A 21,488-nucleotide genomic window follows, 5' to 3' on the forward strand; every position below is an offset into this window, starting at 1 on the left:
ACCGAATGTTTTCCGAAAATAAATTTTAAAACGTTATAGCCTTTAATAATGTGAAGTGATGCGAACAAAAGAGCCGTTTTCTTTTTTTATTTTAGAACTTTCTTTTTTAGAAGTTGGAGTATTTTAAATGCTTCAAATAAAGCGAACTTTGAACTTGGTCGAATAAGATCAGACAATCAAATTGGCAATTATTTTTAAATATGACAACAATTTTGCTTTATACTGTGATATAAAAACTATAATATTGCTGAAAGTTCCACCATTTAAATTAAAATAGCAATGCCTTAAAAATGCTCGTGGAAACATATATGGCGGGATTCATTGCAAAAACATATTTCGACCAATGAACGACTGTTTCCACCTCCTGCAGATGATCCAACTATTCTGCAACTTATGATTTTTAAAAAAACAAAAAAGGAAAAAGATTTCAAGACCTCACTGAAGTTCATTCAGTAAGACAAATATATGAAATTTCATTAAATTTTTTACTAATACTAAATGAAAAATTTAAACTCACTCTTCCTTCCAAAAGTAAAAAAGTCTGTCATACGTTATGTTCTTAAGTAATTTACTGTGACTGGCTGTTTTAATGAAAAAGAGAAAAAGGAAAAATGAATTAAATGAAAAATGAGTCATGTCACTGTTCATTCAAAAATTTCATTTGATTACCATTTACACTGTTATCTTCCTTTAATTGTTATCTTTTCAGTTGGTAAAAAATGTATTTCCGTGTAAATTAATCACAAAGTAAACGTTTTCACGAAATTCACTGAAGGTGAAATGGATTTCTCAACTTCATTGATTCTCCGAGAAATTATTATAATTTTAGATTTATATAAAATGAAGAGATATTTTTATAGTGAAATTGAAAGGATTGGGGAAATTGGAAAGTACATTTTTCTTTGGTAAAATTCTATTTCCAGTTTAACTGCATCTTTCTTTTTTTTTTTTTTTTTTGCATTGCACCCTGTTACTGAAAAACTTAACAAGTATAACGAAAGGTCATGACTACAAAATTTTGATTGAAAATAAACGAATGAATGAAAAATGAAGTTATGATGAAAATTGAATTTTACGAATTCCGGAGAGGCAGTACTGTATATATGTATGTATCGATTCAAACTGCATAACAAGCAAAATATTATACATCAGATTTCAGAAAGGAATAGTAATTCATCGGTGTTCACCAGTTTCTGGCTACTTCTCGAAATTATCATCGATCACATTTTCTGCTTCCACCTCTATTTCACTCCTGTCCCAATGATGACCAGTATCATCGATGAATTTCTGTTCATTATCGATTTGCTCCTTTTGTCCTTTGAGTGTCGAAGTGATATTACCAAATGATGATCTCATAATTACACCTGGTTGCTTTAAGAGTACTGAATGCATCCGTGCAAGTCCACTGCTTTGTAACGAATTTGGCAATCTGAAGGTAGACATTTCAGCAGTTTCAATGCATTATAAATATTTTCAGTTTACTCTGATTCTACAACAAAATTTTTAAAAAGCTAAAAGCTCACATACCTTCCGGTGTAGAGAGTTCTCAAAACAGCTGTTCTGAAACGACTTTGATTGCCTACTCGTCCTCTTCGAACTAAAGATGATTAATGAAGTTCCTAAAGTATTTGTTAATAATGGCTTACTCACAGATACTTTTAGTAAAAATAAATACTAACTGCAATACAATTTTTCTTTCTTTAAATTACTTTATGAAAAGACAGTTCTAATAAATCCTTTTTTTAAGCTGAAAAAAGTGCACTTACAACTTCGATGACACTGTACACAAAATATGCGGAGCGGAGTATTTGTTTGGATATTATTCCTAAACAAAGAAATTAAATAGAAGGATGATGAGATGACAATCTCTAAAAACTGAACATATTTATCTAGTCTATAAATTGTCCTTTTTTTTTAAATAATACCAAATTACTTGAAATTTTATCTTCATTCTCTACTTTTTGTCCCACAATCCATCCTTTCCATCATTCTGTCTATATTTTAAGACGTCAGCTAATGTCTTTGAAACGACATTATTTGCTCGACCTCCAAAATCAAAAACTTTACAATTATTTCAGTTAGCCACAGAAACTTTAAACATGTGACTTTAATCACTATTCTTAATTACTTGTCACAATTCTTTTCACACTGTAACACTTAAGGATGGCCTCGTTCAAATGCATAATTCTGGTAAATACAATAACTCCGTTAGAAAACAAACTTGTAATGGGTAGCAGGCCACGGAGGGCATTGTCCCTTACGCATTGCGAATGCTGTTGATGGATTGAACTGGCAACGTCCTGTGACGGGATCGTAATGTGCTATCTAAAAATTTGCTAAATTCTATTCAGTTCTTTACTGTGTTAATCTAATTCTGAAATATCATTTAAGAATTTGTAGAAAGTATTGAAACTTACGGCACAATTAAATTCATGGCAAGTTCTGGCACACTGGTCGGTTGATACAGTGATAGCAAAATGTGTAAATGAATGCTTTTTGGGATTTTTCATGGGTGTAGATATGTAGAAAATGGATGCATGACATACTGAAATTCAATTAGAAATTATATCGCTATCAACTTAACTTGTTACAGATTTTCAGAAGAAATCGAAAAAGAACAGGAATATTCAAAAATACTTGGGTAGAAGTGTGAAGTGTAATGTCCACTCCAGAGATGCATTTCCTCTAAGGAAAATTCAGTATGGTTATGGATCAGTTAATCAGCAAACAAAAAATCAATGACAAAGAGGGAAAAAAATAGACCTCCTGTCCTTAATGAATTGGAAGTTGAGTGGGATTGTGATGGAAGGCCGATCTGTGAAGATGGTTGTGATGATTGCGCATGCGGTATGGTCGGTACTGTTTCTATAGGATGCGGTGAAATTGTTGTTGATGTTGGTGCAACCAAGTTAGTTCGAAGCTGCTTCAAGGTAATTTAATTTTATTGCACTGAATCATTGATCATGGGCAAAACGTTAAATCAGTCATCTTCGTTATTTCTCAGTTATGGATAAGATTTTATTTTATGTGAGATTCTGAAATTCTTTATGCTTCGAATGAAAATCAGCTAAGAAACAAATTAGTCAACTTTTTGGATGAATTAGAGATGCAGTTGCAGGTTGATAGGCAGTGATATTGGTAAAAGAATAAGTGATATATGCAGGATAATTATTGAAAGTGTAATGAAGATGACAAAGGGAGTAGCGGTTACTCAGTGAGGTCCACTGTTAATGGTCAGTTGTACAACTCGTGGTCTGCATTGCTCATGCCTCGAAATAATGATAAGGGAATTCTTAACTTCAAAAGTTAGCTCTGGATGATTAGGAAAGCATAAAGACCAGAAAGATTCTGACAAAAAAGGTATTAGATTTTTCTGGTGTTAAGGTTGAAACTAAATTTCAAATACTCCCAACAAAATATTAAGATCTGACAGTAAACAAAGTTAAAACAAAGCCAAATTCTCTGGAGTAAAATGTGGAATAACCAAAGAACAAATATATTTATCATTAATTGAGCGAAAACGCCTACCTGAGGCTGTTTCACAAGCTGAGGCAATCGAGACACCAAAAAAGACGTCTTTGTTTTAGGTCTGAATTCATTAAAAACGAAAAAAAATAATAAAAAATAGTATATGGAACAAATATTCAATCATTATCAAATGTTTTTGGAGAAAAAATAAAATTTTCAGTCTCATATAAAAATAAAATTCATGTAATAATTTTACCTGAATGACGTTCTTGTCGACAACTGTTGTTGAGTGATAATTCTTGGTAATGGTGTTGATTTAAATAGGAATTCTTTTCGTGGAAGTAGCTGTGATGATCGAATTGGCGGCTTAAATTAGGATAGTTACTAAATGAATGGAAGGAATCAATTTAAAAAAAAAAAAAAAAAACTGCTATAATTTTAAAAGTTTATTAATTCAGAAACATACCTGAGAAGGCAACGGCAGCTTCCTGAAATAAGAAATTTAAGAATAAGGAAGTTAATAGAAAAATGAAAGGTAAGGAAGTTCTGCATGATAATAGAAAAATGAAAGGTAAGGAAGTTCTGCATGATAATCCGTGAGGTGAAAGATTATTTGCATCCCCATAAAAAATGGAATGTCGAAATGATAAAAAAGTAAACATTTTTGAGAAAAACAGCAAAAGATTCAACTTGAAATTATCGAAAACTCATGACAGTATTCTAAAATTGTCTTTGAGATTCAATGAAGAAGAAGCGAGTTACCCTAAATTATCAAGTTGTGTTGATCGAAGTGTTAAATTAGAAACATTTCTACGCCTTTATAACTGCGACTATCTGAATGACGTACACAGTAAGATGTACTGGAGCGATCTGTGGAAGTGTCGTAAATGATGCTCTATTTTTTCCTGCTACTGTTGCAGATGACTTTGTTACCTTCTGTTCTTCCTTTTCATTCCGATACGGCTTTGGTATAAACAGTGGGTCCTCTGGAGATCAAATCCAAAAATGAATATTTGCAATCTTTTTTGTAAATACACTCTACCAACGAGAAGAAAATTTAATCTTAAAATGTCCTAATGAATCGTCAATTTCCACGTTGACATATGTAAGGAGAATTATAAATAAAAAATGCCGCACTTTCATGATCGCTAGTTCTCTTACCTCCTCGTAAATCCACTACTTTGTCATCGTATGCATCGATATCATTCTTTAGTTGCGTGATTTCTCCTGTAAGTGGGAAGTTGTCACTATAAATTTAAGAATAAAACCTGTTCGATTGCTTATGAAGGGAATGAAAAAGCTAGAGCGAAACTAGTTAGTCTCCTGTCTTTTCATAATAAAAACTAATTAATAATTGATTATTAGTTTAAAATGACTGATGATATAAGTGTAAGGAAGAATCAATTCTCAAGACGGTTATTGATTTAATTGGACAGGAAAACTTTGTTTCAAAAAACAAAAAATTAACTTATAAGTTGAAAATAGTTTAATGCAGAACATATAAGCATGCCAAATCTGGGTGGGTTTTTTTTCAAAGTTATAAAAAACTTGCCAGTTAATCCGTTGATATCATCTACCGGCACCTCATCGAAAACTGCTCGTTGTAAACCGCTTCGTGGTGGTCCTAGTGCTGGAAATAAGCTATAACTGAAGGTTGCAGATATATGTCTGTCGTGAAATTTGCATAAAACATGATGAAATTTAAATTACAGCATGAGATGCAGAAAGTTTGCCAGTTTACTGAGGAAAAAAATATGGATCTGAGATGTGTACCCTAACAAAATATTGAATTTTCATCATTACAAATTGGTTTGAAATATTTTCACTTTTTGGTATTTGAATTTCTTTTTTTGATCGTGCAGTTTTTGACTTAGATTTTCTTCAAATATTAAATTATTTTTATGTGCTAAATAAGTATATATCAAATACTCATTATTTTTCAATTATAATTATAAGTACATTTCTCATCTCAAAAGATTACATCTTTTTTGTTACCCGTATTATCTAACAAAAAAAAAAAAAAAAAAAAAGAAAAAATTTAATTTTTCAAATAAAGTAGATGGAAAAGGAAATATAGCATTAAAGAAAGCAAATATCAATTATCAAAGACTGTTTCAAATAATAAAACATATGCCAAAAAGTAAGAATTTCTCATAATCTCAATAATAAAATACTCTGAGAAAAGCTTTCATAGAAGGATTTGGAGCATAACAAAAAGAAGGGTTCCAAATCATTCAAATTTTCAGCTTAAATTAATAACTTCGTGTTTAATTGTTTGCTTTAATTATAACGATCGTCGGATGTTTCGTTTCTTATGAAATGTTAAAAACAAATTATTTTATAATAGTGGAAGAGAAAAGCTTTAATTTAAATAAACGTTTTCAAGAAATTCAATGCTTTAAATGTAAACTTTACTTACTTACAATCTTTTGTCCACCGAAGTCAATTTCATTTCCAACAGTGCTGTAATGACACATTTTGTAGTTTTCTAAAGCAATTTCACTAATTCTCTTTTTTCTTTTCGGCAATCTGTTCTAAATTTGTTTAACCCTTCTCTCTTTTTTCCTTTCGTCTTATCACCACAACAAAATATCACCACAAACTTACGGATTTTGAGAATCCAAATAAGCGAAGAAGGAAAAGAAGAGAATAACACGAAAATAGCATTGTCCCATTCTGAAAATACAATGATAGTCTAGTTATTATTTTACTATTAATTGACATAAACTACAATATTATAATTAGAATGAAATATTTCCTCACAATGCACAACAAGACACTATCACTCTGACCAATTGAACTCTGAATGATTCTTTCTCTATTTGCATTAATTAATTGTAGAAGTATAATTAACCTAATCTTACTATTTTTCATTTTACACGTCATTAAACTTGCATCGAACGATAGATATTTTCACATTTTACATTTAAAATAGCCAATGACCTCAGCCTATGTCATCTGTTGCAGTTTCTTGCTTTTTTTGGAGATTTTTTTCTCCAAACAAATAGTCAACATCGAAATAAACACACTTGACTTTTCTGATTTGAGTAGTCATTTCATGAAATAAAGTTCCCAAAATGATAACAATTTATTAAAAATTCCATAATTCGAAGTCATTTCCATTTTCATATTTCATTAGTATCGATACTTTACAAGCGAGCATAAATAACTTTTACGAGCACTTAAAAAAGTATCTTCCTTTAAAAAAAATTGAACTGGCCGTTCAAACAAGTTTTGCAAAGTGCTTAACTTATTTACAAAAATAATAAATTTTTTGTTATGAGTTTGCCTTTTTCGTTCGCTTTTAGTGTACCAAAAAGAAAAATTGCAATAAGAAAAAAAGAAGAATGGTAAAACAGATGATGAAAATTTTAATGAATAAACCGAAGGAGAAAAATTGGTTTCAAAATTATGAACTGAATTCATTTAAGAAAACTGCTTCAAATTTGCTTAGGATTTAATCTTGCGACTCCAATGCTATATCTGTTGCTATTTCTAGTTTTCTGAAGCCTGTTTAAGAGGTTCTTCAGTTTTCAATTCAAAATACAAACTTGCTAATAGCCAACGGCAAAATGACACTGTTTTTGCAGGTGATATTAGCTTTTCTGGGAACGAGAGATGTTACTTTGTCTATTGCAAACAGATCAGCGATAGTAAGAAGGAAAAAGGAAAGAAATAAATATATGACAGCATTCACTGTGGGAAGAATAACTTTTTTGTAATAACTCCGTCACTTTTCTTTTTTTTTCAGTTACTCAAAAAAGTTTTCTATGAATCATTTGCATGGTTGGAAGATTTTGAACATTGGCATTCTAAAGGAAACGAAGAGGCAATTCAAATAATATTGAGAATTAAGGATGCAAGAAATAAATTCCAATGAAGAAAGCTTTATAAGAAGATTCATCAGCATGGGTAAGGTAAAGTAATTTATTTGTAATTTTTCCAAAAAACCTGTATGACAAACGAAAAAAGCATCAATTACAAACGGAGACGAACTTAGATTTCTGCATTTGTTCTCTAACAAACTGATATGAGTTCGTAATAACATTTCAGATGATTCAAAAAAAAAAAAAAAACTTCTAAACAAATGAAGAAAAGTAAGAATAAAGTACGATATAATCACAGTGAAAACTGCAAAACTCATCGACAGGATATACTAACCGCAGAATGCTTCTGGAAGTATTTAGACGGTGCTGTAGTATCGATGTATCATTGACTGGTTTCATTGTGTAATTTACATTATTTGTTATTTAATTTAATGAGTGGGAGTAAATGAAAGAGTTAAAACAAAGTATTCCGATGTTTGACTGTTGAAAAAAGTCATCTAAAATGAAATGGAAAACAAAAAGTCTTTTATCAATACTTTTTAATGGTGTAAGTCATGTGTTGCCAGCAAAAAGTTTTTTTCAAAATTTTTTGCTGAGAATTAGAAGAAAAATAAATATGGGAAATTTCATTAAAACATAAGCTGAGCCAAATTTTCTACCCGTTATTTTTCAGCTGAAATATTTTTTATGAGACATCGACTTTTGGAAGTTTGTTAAAGAAAGTGGTATTAGAAAAGAATTTTGAATAGAGAAAAACGGACACCGTCCAGTAAAGGAGAGTAAACGAATGACAGAGAAGGGAAGAAAATGGCCGTCAATTGCTGGGTTAGGTCAGATCACTACAAGTTGCAGGGAAAAAAGGAAATGTTGGAACCATTGTCACGTTTGAAGAGGACGACAAAAATTTTGTGAATTTTTGAAAAGATTATTCAAAAAAATAGCTGCACAAAACTTTTTCCATCATTTTTTTTTCAAATATTTCCATAAATCAGGACATTCCTTCATCATTCCTTCAACTACGTTTGCTTATGAATTTGTACAATACAGTACCTAGCCAAGAAACTACTTACTTCATTTCTGCTTTTCTCAGAGTTACGAAGTTTGGAATTCTAGGAGTGAGAAGAAGTAAGAATTTGATATTAACTATTCGCAATCCCTGTCTAACTAATGGATAGAATTTAATATCAGTTATATTCTTTTCTGCATATTATTTCTATGAAGCAAAAAGTTTTCCAAAAACTGATTTTCTTTAACCAAAAAGGAAAGATTAAAAATTAAGTGTTTTCCAGAAAAAGAATTAATTTATATTCATCCTTATTTTCTATAAGCTGTTGATCGATAGTGACAAAGGGATGACATCGCATTGATCAAGTTATCCAGTCATTTATAATTTCTATCATTATAACGTCACAAATAAGTTATTATTAAATTTTCATAATGGAAATGAATCAACAACAAAATGTTTTTATTTTTCTATTCCTTTAGATGATATCCTAAGTGAAGCGAATCAAAACCATTCGATCATTACATTTTTTTAAAGCTTTAAAATTCTACTCGGCCATCTAAAAAATTAATAAAGATCAAATTGGGAAATTTAGCTAAAAGAAATCTTGGATATAAAAAAAGGATATTAAAAAATTTGCAATAGTCTGATTCTTTAATATTCTATATATAATCAAACAGGAAATGGACTACTTCACACAGGAAGCGATAGAGAGTTGGATAAGATTCGTATGACACACAGATAAATTATAAGGAAAGAAAGTAATTCGATATAGAAGAAATGGACTTTATAATGAAAAATATAAATAATAACAAATATATATATATGTATCCTGCATTGAAAACCATTCAGGTCTCAATTGTCCGGCTCGACAAGGTTGTTAAAGAAATAAAATTTCTTAGCAGTCCTTCAAAATTCATTCATGCACCAAAACCCTCAATGTCCAAATATCACTTTCATACTTTACCAATCAACATCTTATATTCAGGGATTTATGAAATTATTCAATTAATAATTTATATAAATTGAAATCTTTGGTAATCTATTAATGTATGCTAGTTTTTACGGATTTTTCATTGAATGAGTTTTAAGCAGTAATATTTCTAAAGCAAAAAAATTGTCCAAAAATTATTTCAGTCTTATTAAGTAAGACAGTCATATATTCTAAATGCTTGGATAAATACAATGATTATTAATAAGCAGGTAGAATTAGGTCAAGAAATTCAAGCATGCATTTAGGATCTAATCGGAACAACTCTAATTCTACGAATCTTCTGTTCTATTTCTCCATCCTAAATAGAATGTAATTATTGACACACACACACACACACACACACACACACAACACATAGATTCAAATACGTACAGACACGTACTAATGATTTGCTTGATGATTAATTTAAAATTTCAATTTACGCATGATTCAATTCAATAGTGCGAGTGCTGCGAAGATTTCGTAACAGTCGGGGAATGATGTGTTTTTGGATGATAGAATAAAATTGATAGATTGCTAGCGTGACCTCTAAAAATGAAGAACCGATGAGGCATTTCAAAAGGATTAAAAAGAAATAAAGAAGAAAAATCCTGCAAGAAATTGTCGCATGTTGAGAAGAGTACACATACTGACATTCAAAAACTTTTAAAGGATAGTAATAGACAATAATGTTACTAAAAAAAACTTTGCGTAGTGCACAGCTTCATTCCTAAATTTTAATGTAATCTATATTGCATCAGTATATTTTTTAAAAATTATATAAGATGGTTGATTGTAAAAAGTATCTTATTTCTTCATAAGCAAAATGGTGAAAAGTTGAATATTTAACAAAAAATTATAAAATTTTTAATCGTTGAAGTGAGTAAATTTTTTTGCTGAGTAAATTTTTTAACGATCTATTGAAAAAAAAAAAGACTGGCAGAAAATAAATATTATTAAAAAAGGAAAAGAGAATCAACTGGAAAATTACCACACAAACTTTATAAAGCTCTCTATAAGAATATCATCAAAAGATAGCGATATATTAGCGCAGAAAAGTAAGTAGACTTTCAGTTATATTGTCTCTTTATTTATTTTAGATTATTATAAAGAAATAGAAATACTGTGCAGAAAAGGACAAGTTATCACCCTATTTTTACCTTTAAAATTAACAAAAAATTTTCAGAAAATGTTAAATTTGAAGAATCATTTAGGGTTTGATGTAGGAGAATAATTCGGAAACAAAATGATAAGAAAGCGAAAACGAGAAAAAAAGAATGATAAATATCTCAGTCCGACCAGCTAAATATACATACAGAAATATCGATTGCATCTAAAGCCTTGTGGCTCTTCAGAGCAAAACATGAAAGTTTTAGCAAATGGTTAATAATTTCAATATGTCAACCTTCGTTTTTCTAGTTGTTCTGAAGTATTGTTGTCAGATTCAAGGTTTCATGACATGAAAGATTTCATACAAAAAGAAATGATAGTTACAAAAAATAATTTGAAAAACGAATTAATACAAAGATATACTTCATGAGTTCGTGAGACTGCACCACCTGGCATTAAGAATGAACTGAAGCAATGTAATTTATATTTTAATTAATATAATCAACCGACTATCATTTGTGAAGTCATTTACTTTCTATGTTTTGCAGACGACTGCCAAAAATGTGATTTCTTTTTTAAAATATTATATTGAGCAAATAATTAAGTGGAAATATTAAAATAATTATTATAATAACAGATTCAATGACAATTGATGTAATGAATTGTCTCTTAGAAAATTAAATATTAATTTAAGAAATATTTAAAACAATTAAAACTCGATGATTAAAAAGAAAATACCATTTATAATAACTAAAAAAAAAAAGAAAATAAATACCTTACAAAGCAAAATTAAGACCATCAAAGATATAATAAATGCCAATAATCAATAGGCATATCATAAGCTTACATATGGTGCTAATTAAAATTAAGCAATTTAACTGCTTGGGAATAAGAAACTCTGATAAACATAAGGTCTATACAACCTTGTTCCCATGTAGATTTATATATCTGTCATAAATGCCAATTGTTACTATATTTGAAATACTGAAAACACAAGAAATGCATCAACAAAAATACGTGCAACAAAAAAATTTCACAATTAGTTACATACACAGACGAATAAAGACGATAATATTGAAATCAAAAACAAACTATCATACCATTAATATAAATGAAAAATGGTAAAGAAAAGGAAATACCATCTGTATTTTGAACTTGATCATTTGAATTAAAAATGCTAATTACGCACTAACTACTAAGAACAAATTTTTAAGAGAAAACCAAGTTTACAATCAGTTATTTGAAAATTATTTCAAGCAAAAAAAAGTTGCTTTAAACGGTGTGAAGATTATCAAAAAACGCATCACTATTATCTGTCACTCATCACGATGCATGCAGCTAGTCATTCACTTGATGAGACTTTTGAAATGCCAACCACTGTCAATATTAAATTCAAAAACTAGTTATAGATACACGATGATCTGAATCTATGCAAAAAATGAAAAAGCGCTTCTCTTTATTTTTGAGAAGCTGAATGACCATATCCGTTATCAGATATGTTCAGTGAACATAGTTTATTCACAGATTGCATAATATTTTGCATTCCTTTCTTTTTCAACCATTAAAACTTTAAAGGGACTAAAAAACTGCTCGCATTCATTTCTTGCATTGCGTTTTTCTAATGACCATTAATTGCTTTAGGAAGTAGTTCGAATCATACGCCTTGCATATTCTCACAAAAGATTAAAAACCAATAAATGGTAATGAAAAGATTGGAATATAAAAGAGATGAAATTCTCCTACTGCTTACCGATACCGAAAATTAGTGACTGATGGAAGAGGATGTGTAGAGTACTTCGCGCACTTTGTCGATTGGATTACTTACATATCCACAGAGAATGGGATCAGTAATCAGTAATCAATCAAATGCAAGCAGAAGTAATTTAGCACATAGTTTAAATATTGGAAGCCAAGATAAAAAAAGAAGGGTTTAAATTTGTGTTTTAGAATCAGAACAATAAAAATGTTTGTCAGTCTTAGAATAGATCATTCTGGGAATTTTCTTTACTCGTTAGTTCGGGAAAGATTCTCTTGTATTATAGGTGGTAGCAGCATTGGCGAGTATAATGAGACAAAAAGTAAAGAGTAGAATTGAGGAAGTACTGTGTCTTCCTTTATTTCTCTATTTATTTTCCATATAGGAGTAATTTAAAAAAACATCTGAAATACTCGTAAAGGAAAATCTGATTATATCATAACGATTATTATGTGAAATTTAAAGCAAGTAAATCTGAAAAATGAAGTTCTAAGATTGGGACCCTGACAATATTTCATGTCCGTCCTTATTTCGATTCTTTCTCTACATAACTATACCTGAGTCAAATCTGGAAGTGAAATTGAACCTTTGCTAATCTTTGCAAATCTTATGGTTTAATTGGAATGAGTTACATGAAATCAAGAGTTCTTGAATTTAATTTGACATAAATTTAAAATTGCGTATGCACTTCAAACTCAAAACTTAAGATAGTGAAGAGCTGGCAGTCAAAAAATTCATTCAAAATTTACGAACTCTCACTGCTGCTCATCTATTATCGTTCATCATACATTCTCATATTAACTTCAAAGAGAATGGTGGCAGTAACTGCTAATATCCAAAGGTTCAACGAATTCTTGAAGCATTTGGAAAGTTTTTAACACATTCTCAAAAAAGACTAAATAAAGCTTATTTTTAAATAAAATACACAATATGAAATATCTGAAATTTACAACAGAGAAATTTGTTTATTAACTGAAAAATCAGAAAAGATTGCATTTTTGGTATAGTTGCTGAAAATAACATATAACCGCTAGCCAAATGTAAGTACAAGGTTGACAAATGAATGTAAGTATAAAGTGACCAATTCTATTTCGAATAAAAATGTTCCCTCATTTTGTCTTAATTTCATTTATTCATTATGTGCATTTTCTTTCGAACTTTATGTTTTTCAGCATTATGCACTTGAATTTTTGATCAGATTGATTACTGAATAAATAAGAGGTTTGTTAGATATAACAAAGATGAAATCACACACATTTACATTTTACTTGGCATGGACATGGAATCTTTGAAATATAAAATTGAAATCGGTGTCTAACAGAATAGAGTAAGTTAAAAGATGATTAGTACGTATCAAAACTATCTGAGATTTCTTTCGCCAATGTCTGAATGATAAATCCAACCGTTTCACACTTATTTCTGCAACAGCATAATAAGTGGTTTTTCTGGAGATGCTCTGTATCCTCAATCTTTGCTACGCATTCATTTTCTAAAGCTTTTATTTCGACACAGAATGTATGTTCATCTGAAAATTTATAAAGAGTCTATGCAGTTTTAAACAAGAAAAGAAAAGCAAACAGGCAGTTAAATTAGTCTGAAATAAAGCTTTAAAATTGGATTACTGAGTTCTATTTCAGTTGAATCTCATTTCGGGGAACGTATAGCAGCTCTGTACTCAATAATGGGAACTGATTCTTGAAAATAAATAATAAATGAATGTGTAAAAGTGTACCTTAACAATGGTAGGCTATAAATTATAAATTATGTGTTATAGATTAAAAAGAAACAAAAATTTTTGAATAAATAGATCATCTAGAACTTCCATCCGCAATTTCAAATAAAATCGGCCATCATTAGTTCAAAAATTCCTCCCTTCCATTGTCGTTTGATTTCTTTCTGGTTATGTAGAAACATGTCAAAGGTTGAATAATTTAACCCGTTCCAAACAAGTTTAGTTTCAACAAAAAATTTAAAATTTTTTTCATTTAGCAGTAAACGAGATCCTTTTTCGAAGAATTTGATTGTAACACTGAAATAAAATTATTCTTCATCAGCACTAAATTTTACAACCGAAAGCAAAAAACTAACCACTGAATTCCCACATTTTTTGTTTTGCATGAGCACATTTTCCACTAGTTATAACATCTTCATTTTCCACTATACTAGGTTATCAGTTTTATTACTTAAAGACAGAAATGCCTATATTAAATTGATTTATACGACTTTATCAGACTGCTGTTCCAGTGATTACTCAAAAAATTAAAAGCAAATAGTTCAACGGATAAATACAGATAGAGTTGCAATAAATTTTCATAGAAACTTAATTTAGATCTGCTATTCTGTACCAAATGACCGATTATAGACAAAAACGATGGTATTTATAATTTGAATCACCTCAGTTATAAAATTATACTTATGAACATTTATGAAATGACATGGAAATAAATGTATACATCGTAAGAAATAACTAAACTTACTATCAATATCCAAAGTTCCATAAACAATAGGGGAATGGCACCATGTTTCTCCTTTCTGTACCAAATGATCTGACAATGTGTTGGGATATTCCTTGCGAATCTGCAATTTACCACTTCTTTGAATTTAGTGAAATATATGTTTAGCTTGACTGAAAATGAAGCACCAAAATTATAATAAAAGTAATAGCTAAAAATTAAGTTTAATAAAATTTGCATCATCGTAAAGATTATCTTTTCAGCAAAAAAAAAAAAAACAGCTTTATTGATATTAGAGCACTTTGTGATATGCTTTCACACTTGATTTAATGTTATCGATTGACAGGTTTATTGCTTAGGAATACTTTTTAGTATACCTTAAAGTCGAGTTCTTGCTTCATCAGAATTTTCTGCAATTTCACTCTCTCCCACACATATTCATTACATGCATCACCGTGATTGTTGTATGAACGGCAGAAACAGTACGCTTGTCCTTTCCGGATTGAAGTACAAAGTGATGAAAGCGATCCTGCCCTTAAGTGTCAGGTGTTATATTGAATTCAAATTTCAATCCTAATTTTTGATTAAAGTAGAAGTTCTCAGTTGAAAAGCAAAAGAATGAGCACTGGGATTTAAAAGTGGATTAGTGATGTGCAACCACGGCATCAATCCGGATATACTGAGACAAAGATAAGACTTGGCTTCATAAGTTGTCATATTTCAAGCAAAATGTCTAGTGCTTACAGACTGGCCAATGGTGATGCATATATCTATTTGATGTGATAAGTTAGGGTCCACATCAAGCAGATATTAACTTACAGAAGCCACATGGCATATGCAATATGATTGAGATGTTTTTCAGCGCTGTTAGCTATAGTATGTGTCACTGCACCACCTGACACATCAAATTTTATTTCTGAAAAAAAAATTAAGTCGAACTTGTAATGCTGTCATTTCAACGGCATGCATGATTGCATCCTTAACCCTAACAATTCTTTAAAATTATAATTTCGCAAGATGAGGATGACAAAAAGTTTTATTGTCTTCTGAAGCATCAAACATGAAACCAACGTCTGTGTCTAAGACCTAAAGGTAAGCAAGAATGCTATAAATTATCAAAAATTCGATTAAAAAGAAATATTAGCCAATTCCATCATTCTCATCCTTCTCCTTCAACTTCCCCATTCCTCTGGTTAGCCTTGTCAAATGTCCTTAGTATTAGTGTAAAAAACTGATCAAGCAGGTACAGATACCATTCCCATCCATTTTTAAAGTCATTTCGGTGTAGCAATACGATGTATACGTGAGGAACACTCTTTCCACTCCATGTGTTACATATTGAAGTCTTTGTTGATTATACTGCATACACTGTGTCAAATTCACTAAGGGCTAAAATTTTAATTTGGTTTGCGGAAATTTAGGGATAGTCGAACTATTAAGCTTAACTATCATAGCATAGGAATGTTTTTTAAAATGCTATCCATAATTTATGTAAGTGATTTGATTTTGTCATTCGTTTTAGCAAAATTCGGTGTTGAGTATTTGAAAGTATAACAGCACCTGCTCAACTCATTAATTTATAATTCTTTATGGGTTCAATGACAGCATTCCTGATGTATTTTACACTAATAATGTCCCTCACAAACTATTTCATATTTACAGATATTTTCCTCATGAGGACTCTGCTTTATTTCATGTTTAAGAAACTGTTAACCCAATTTCTGGCTAGATGTGATATTTTTGCTGCAAGTTTTTTGTCACATGGTGTCTTTGAGCTAGCTTCTGTACGACAGCGACACGCAAAAATTTTCAGCGGCATGTAGTTCGTTTCAAACATTGTTGCTTCTGGACAAGATCGTGAATTTGTGTAATTAAAGTTTACCTAGAAAAAAATTTAAATAAGATCAATTAACTCTTTTTGGACGATCAAAGTAAATTTTTTGCAGAAAGGATTTATAAGGAATGAAATGGAGCTTGAACTACTCACTTCTACTTCAACATAATGACATTTTCCGTCTTCCAGCAATGCATATGAGAAGTCGATTGCATAAAATGCACTGCCTATAGATTTGAAAAAAGGATCATTTGTTTTTTTAGATTTTTTTAAATTCTAGAAGATGCGTAAAACAAGCAATGTGCTGATTTCACTCAAGCCATTCATTCTGATTTTTGAAATTTTAATTAATATTAAAATGAAAATAAGTCATATGAAAAATGACTGAAAGCTCGGAAAAGTGTTCCTAGTTGAATCATTATTCATTGTCACTTTTTCTGTTCAATCACAGAAAACTTTTCGACGCTTTTAGTACATAAATCATTTCACTGTTTCATTAGTTATTTTACGACTTATTTTAAGCTTTATTTCATAATATTGTGTAGGATGTAAAATAAAAATCAAGAAAAAATGTCATGAAAAAATTAAACAATCGGAATGAATGACAACTGCTATGATGGTAGTTTTCACTAATTAACCTGGTTGTTGAAATAAAACGAAATTATCCTTCGGTAAACGAGAGTCCATATCCGATAAAGTGACGTTATCAATATAATGTAGTAAGCATGACCTTGATGGTGGTTTATCAATTAGAAATAAATCATTGAACAAATATTGATATTCTGAATTATATTTGCAATAATAAGGTGATTGCCTTGCATTTAGTTTGTTCAATATTAGACCCTGAAAACTAAATCAATTACTGTAATATCATGGAAACAAAACAAGTTTAAAAAACTAAAATAGAAATAAGTATCTTAATTTTAGTCAACTTGAATCAGTTGATAAAATGCTATTTAATTAAGGCAGTTGCAGTTCTTAATCTCTCTTGTTATGAATTTGGAGTCAAAACAGCTCAAAGCTTTTTGAAGAAAGTCCACCGCTATAGCTATAATAAAGTAACATATTATCTTCTTGTTTAAGGAAGAAAAAGTTAACATTATAATTGCAAAACGTTTGATGATTGCAGCAACAGAGTGCTTCAAAATGATTTGGTTCTATGGGAGCTTTCATTAGACACATGTCCATTAGTGCTGCAAATTACTCCGTTAAATTTTGAAAATTTTCATTTGTTATGGGTAAATAAAGCAGATTTACAGTTCTTTCGACAATCTTATTTCTAGTCCCTCTGATTTGCTTGAATTCCAGTCCTTATAAATTGCATAACCAAAAAAATTCCCTCTAACTTTATTTTTAAATTTAATTCAGCTTCGAAATTGAGATAAATACAAAACTACAATTGACTTAATATGGGAATTATTTGCTATGACTTTGTATTTTACGCTTCTGTAATCAAAATGAAGGACTTCAACTTAAATCTAAATTTCAACAATATCGGCTCTTACGTATTAGTTGAATACATCGTGTTTTGACAATATCCACCAGACGAATGTCCCAGTTTGCATAATAATGACACCCAATTTCTATTCCATCTGCAAGAATACTATGGCCAGGTTTGTTGGCTCGAAATTCGTCTGTCGACATATAATATTTATATTGCATGTTTGAAATATCCAGATAGAGTGGGCAGTACTGCAAACGAAATAAGCTCAAGCTTTCAAGAGGCTTTTGCGATATTTCGAACTAATAATGATCTTTTACGGGAATTATCAATGAATAAGTATGAATTCATACGTTTTTTGATTACAGTAAAATCGATTCTTGGTAATCTAAACATAAAAGCTAAGTGAGACAAAGATGTAAATCAGATTAATTATGCATATGATTAGCTTAACTGCCCATAGTATCAGCTATATGAATTTGATTTGTTCAGTAAACAGATGTACAGAAGAATAAAGAAGGAAACTGGCCAGGTAAGACAGTAATAGGATGTATGACATGAAAAATTAATTCAAACCGATGGACAGTCGAGAAGGCTGCAAAGTTGTCAAAAAAAGTTAAAAGGAAAAGTTACGCTTTTAGTACGTGTTCCTTCTAAAATATCTTCCATTTTTCCTCTTAGTGTAACTTTCTTCGCTTCTCTATCATACATATAGGTGTATCTTGTATTGTTGCGATTAGGAATAGCGCATGGCATGAAATCGTTGTAAGTCGTTAACTGTCCAGTGCCTACCAGTACACTGCTTGAAATTCGATCTGTGAAATTAATAATTAAAATTTCAAAGAGATTATTTTGAAAATCAAGCTTTAGCGATCCTTAAAAATTAACGTCAACATGAAACTACCTTGACAGTTGCCAATCAAATCACCATAACAGCAACATTCATAACCGTATTCATCATATGTCATCCAGACGACACATTCGTTATCTTCCTAAAAATGTATATCTGTCAGTATTAGTTTTATTTCGAGCAACAAACTTCAGTTAAATAGAACTTAGAAAGTTAAAATAAGTTGAATAATGTAAAAAACAGAATTCATATTCCAAGATTAGACTGATGAAAATAGCAACACGTGAACTGTGCTGTATTCTGCATTGCATGTCTTGCATGTATCCCATCTCTGCCGCACTGTATGGACCGAGACGAGTGATTTCATGAACCGTTCGATCAGGTATTTGCTCGATTTGTCGTTCATAGAGACTATTTCGGTTGAAAATATCACTAGCGGTAACAAAGCACACATTGTTGTTTGTTGTTATTGGAACCTTAATGTCATAGAAAGATTAAAATTTCTTTTTATACCTATCAAGAGTTATTTCCTCAACGCTGTTGTTAAAGAAACAACTACATCAAATAAGTCTTATATAGTCAACTTTTAGACTTTTTAAATCTGTTTTTTTTTTTTAATTATAATTTTTTTTCTTTAATTTTTTCGCTTTTTTTTGTTTCTTCAAATTCTTAAACATAAATTGAATGAACGCACTCTTTTGAAGTTCTTTGCATTACATGTTTTCATGGAAACATTGATTTCAGGCATACGATTTGTTATATAATAAGTTTCATCGATATAAGTTTGAATACCATTAGTATAATCGAGAACTTCATGAAGTACATAGTTCTTTATTAAGCTGTATTGACGACGGATTAAGAATTGAAGTTTCAAAATGATTCTCCATTGTGCCACTGTTTTGACAACCGGACATGGCTTACAGCAAAGCAAGAAAATATCGTTGTAAGTATTTTTTGTTGTCTAAAATATCTTTATACACAAAGTTGATTTCAAGAGTTTATTGGAGGATAAGCCAAAAGAATACGCCACTTCGGAATTTCTGAAGTGTAAAGAAAATGTTTCGTCAATGATGATAGAAATTTAATAAAGAATAGTTGAGGTTGTTTAGCGTGACCAATCTATAAATGAATCATTACTAAGAAAGGAAATACCAGCGGTTAGAAGTCTCTTTAATTTCACATTTAAAATTCCTCATTCAAAATTAAAATTACCATAACCCATGCCGCATAATACAAAGTATTGTACTGAGAATTCAATTGTTCATAAATGCCTAAATCATCACAGAGTGGTTGAGCGGCTTTTTCAAATTCTTTATGTGTTATATCCTCTTCGTGCCACGGATAATTTTGGTCATTAAAATATAATACGTTGCCAAAGCCAGTCTTGTTGTGATAGTATTTAATTCCATAAATACAGTAGTTATACTTTGGCCTAAAATGTGACTTTATTGTGGATCCATAAAAAGTTACTTTGAAGAAACACAAAAAATGTTATCAAGGAGCTCTACCTCACATGCTCTTATCACCTGAAACAATGCATTCTTTCAATTCAAATGATCAAAGGCATAAAATATCAAAGTGATGATTGACGTATTTTGTTAGCTTAAAGTAAAATATAGATATAAGCCGTTTATAGAAGCATCAAAATATATGCATTTACAGCACGTTTCAAGTCTGTATTTTGAGCAATGTATAGGAAAAGTATAGATTAACTTACACAATGTATGTATTACTTTAAATTGTAAGTGTCGTGTATGTCATTGCCATGTATCTTACCACACATGCTTCTTTTACTCTCTCATCTAACAGGAAATTGAATACTAATATTATACTAATGAATATTTAATTTGATTCTGTATTTGAGTTTACTTAGTATTTGATTGTTGATTTGGGGAAGGGAAGCATCTCCGGAAAATTCAGGCTAGAAGTTTCATGAAAATCTGTGCGTCAAACCGCCGATATATTATATCTTTCATTCATGATTTGTCATACTATCTTATATCTACTTCAAAGGGAGAAATGCTCTGTAAGATGTGTAGATTATTAAATTTCTACAAATTAATATCTTCAAAATTATTCGAACCTTAATATCTTTCTAATGTCACTCTTTGACCTTTACCTTCTTTGTCTTATGACCATGAAATATCAAGATGAGAACTAACTTGTATATTGTTTTATTAATTGGATTGTAACACTCTACTGGCATATCGAGGTATGTTGTTGTTGAAGATAAATAATTTGTTTGAGATGTTTTAATTTGGGTAAATAAACTCTAAACGCATTTGAGTCTAATCACCAAATGAAAATATGATAAGAAGAAGAGTTACAGAGCTTGTCTTTGCTTTTCTCAACGACTTTAATACGGTAAGCCCGTATGCTTTTCTCGAATAGTTGAAATTTTTGTCACGAGGAGTTATTGAAAGTTTTAGAAATTTTTTGGAAAAAAGTTCCTATACTCTGATATTTTCTATAAATCTTCATGAAAATTTCAAATCTTATTAACTAAATTGAGTGAATTTTTCTTTTTTTGCTTGACAGCAGCATTCAAAATTAGATACTTTTGAACTAAGATACTAACAATTGTTAACATAAAACAGCATAGAATCACTGTTGCGGCATTAAGATGCATTCTAAAGGAAAACAACCTTCCAGAAGTATCATAGAATGTATCTTTCACTTTCTTAATGGATATTCTATCTTATATAGTTCCAAGACCTATCGATGTAGAGTGAATATTTACATAAGTCTAAATTTTGAGATAAAAACGAGCTAA

General features: G+C 30.3%; 2 protein-coding genes across 2 annotated transcripts; both read right to left on the bottom strand.

The window, feature by feature from the left end:
* Positions 1–1,197: 1,197 nt before the first annotated feature.
* On the bottom strand, positions 1,198–6,143 carry Bm4478 (Uncharacterized protein; the record flags this gene model as incomplete). Its single annotated transcript, XM_043078920.1, has 14 exons — positions 1,198–1,429; positions 1,528–1,597; positions 1,767–1,825; positions 2,222–2,325; positions 2,418–2,545; positions 2,764–2,923; positions 3,529–3,589; positions 3,725–3,834; positions 3,935–3,956; positions 4,316–4,454; positions 4,630–4,695; positions 5,021–5,098; positions 5,888–5,931; positions 6,076–6,143. 14 exons carry the CDS (start codon positions 6,141–6,143, stop codon positions 1,198–1,200), a joined length of 1,341 nt encoding a protein of 446 aa, XP_042934854.1.
* Positions 6,144–13,480: 7,337 nt separating this feature from the next.
* Bm10075 (Uncharacterized protein) lies at positions 13,481–21,344 on the bottom strand (the record flags this gene model as incomplete). Its single annotated transcript, XM_043078921.1, has 18 exons — positions 13,481–13,662; positions 14,226–14,294; positions 14,615–14,714; positions 14,968–15,124; positions 15,410–15,506; positions 15,844–15,979; positions 16,305–16,472; positions 16,578–16,651; positions 17,063–17,267; positions 17,523–17,617; positions 17,930–18,116; positions 18,499–18,680; positions 18,770–18,857; positions 18,997–19,191; positions 19,410–19,676; positions 19,928–20,147; positions 20,878–20,987; positions 21,294–21,344. The coding sequence occupies 18 exons, from the start codon at positions 21,342–21,344 to the stop codon at positions 13,481–13,483; spliced, it is 2,583 nt and encodes an 860-aa protein (XP_042934855.1).
* Between the last annotated feature and the right edge of the window lie 144 nt (positions 21,345–21,488).

Source organism: Brugia malayi, assembly GCF_000002995.4.
Source record: "Brugia malayi strain FR3 genome assembly, contig: Bm_v4_Chr2_contig_001, whole genome shotgun sequence".
NCBI classification, from domain to species: domain Eukaryota; kingdom Metazoa; phylum Nematoda; class Chromadorea; order Rhabditida; family Onchocercidae; genus Brugia; species Brugia malayi.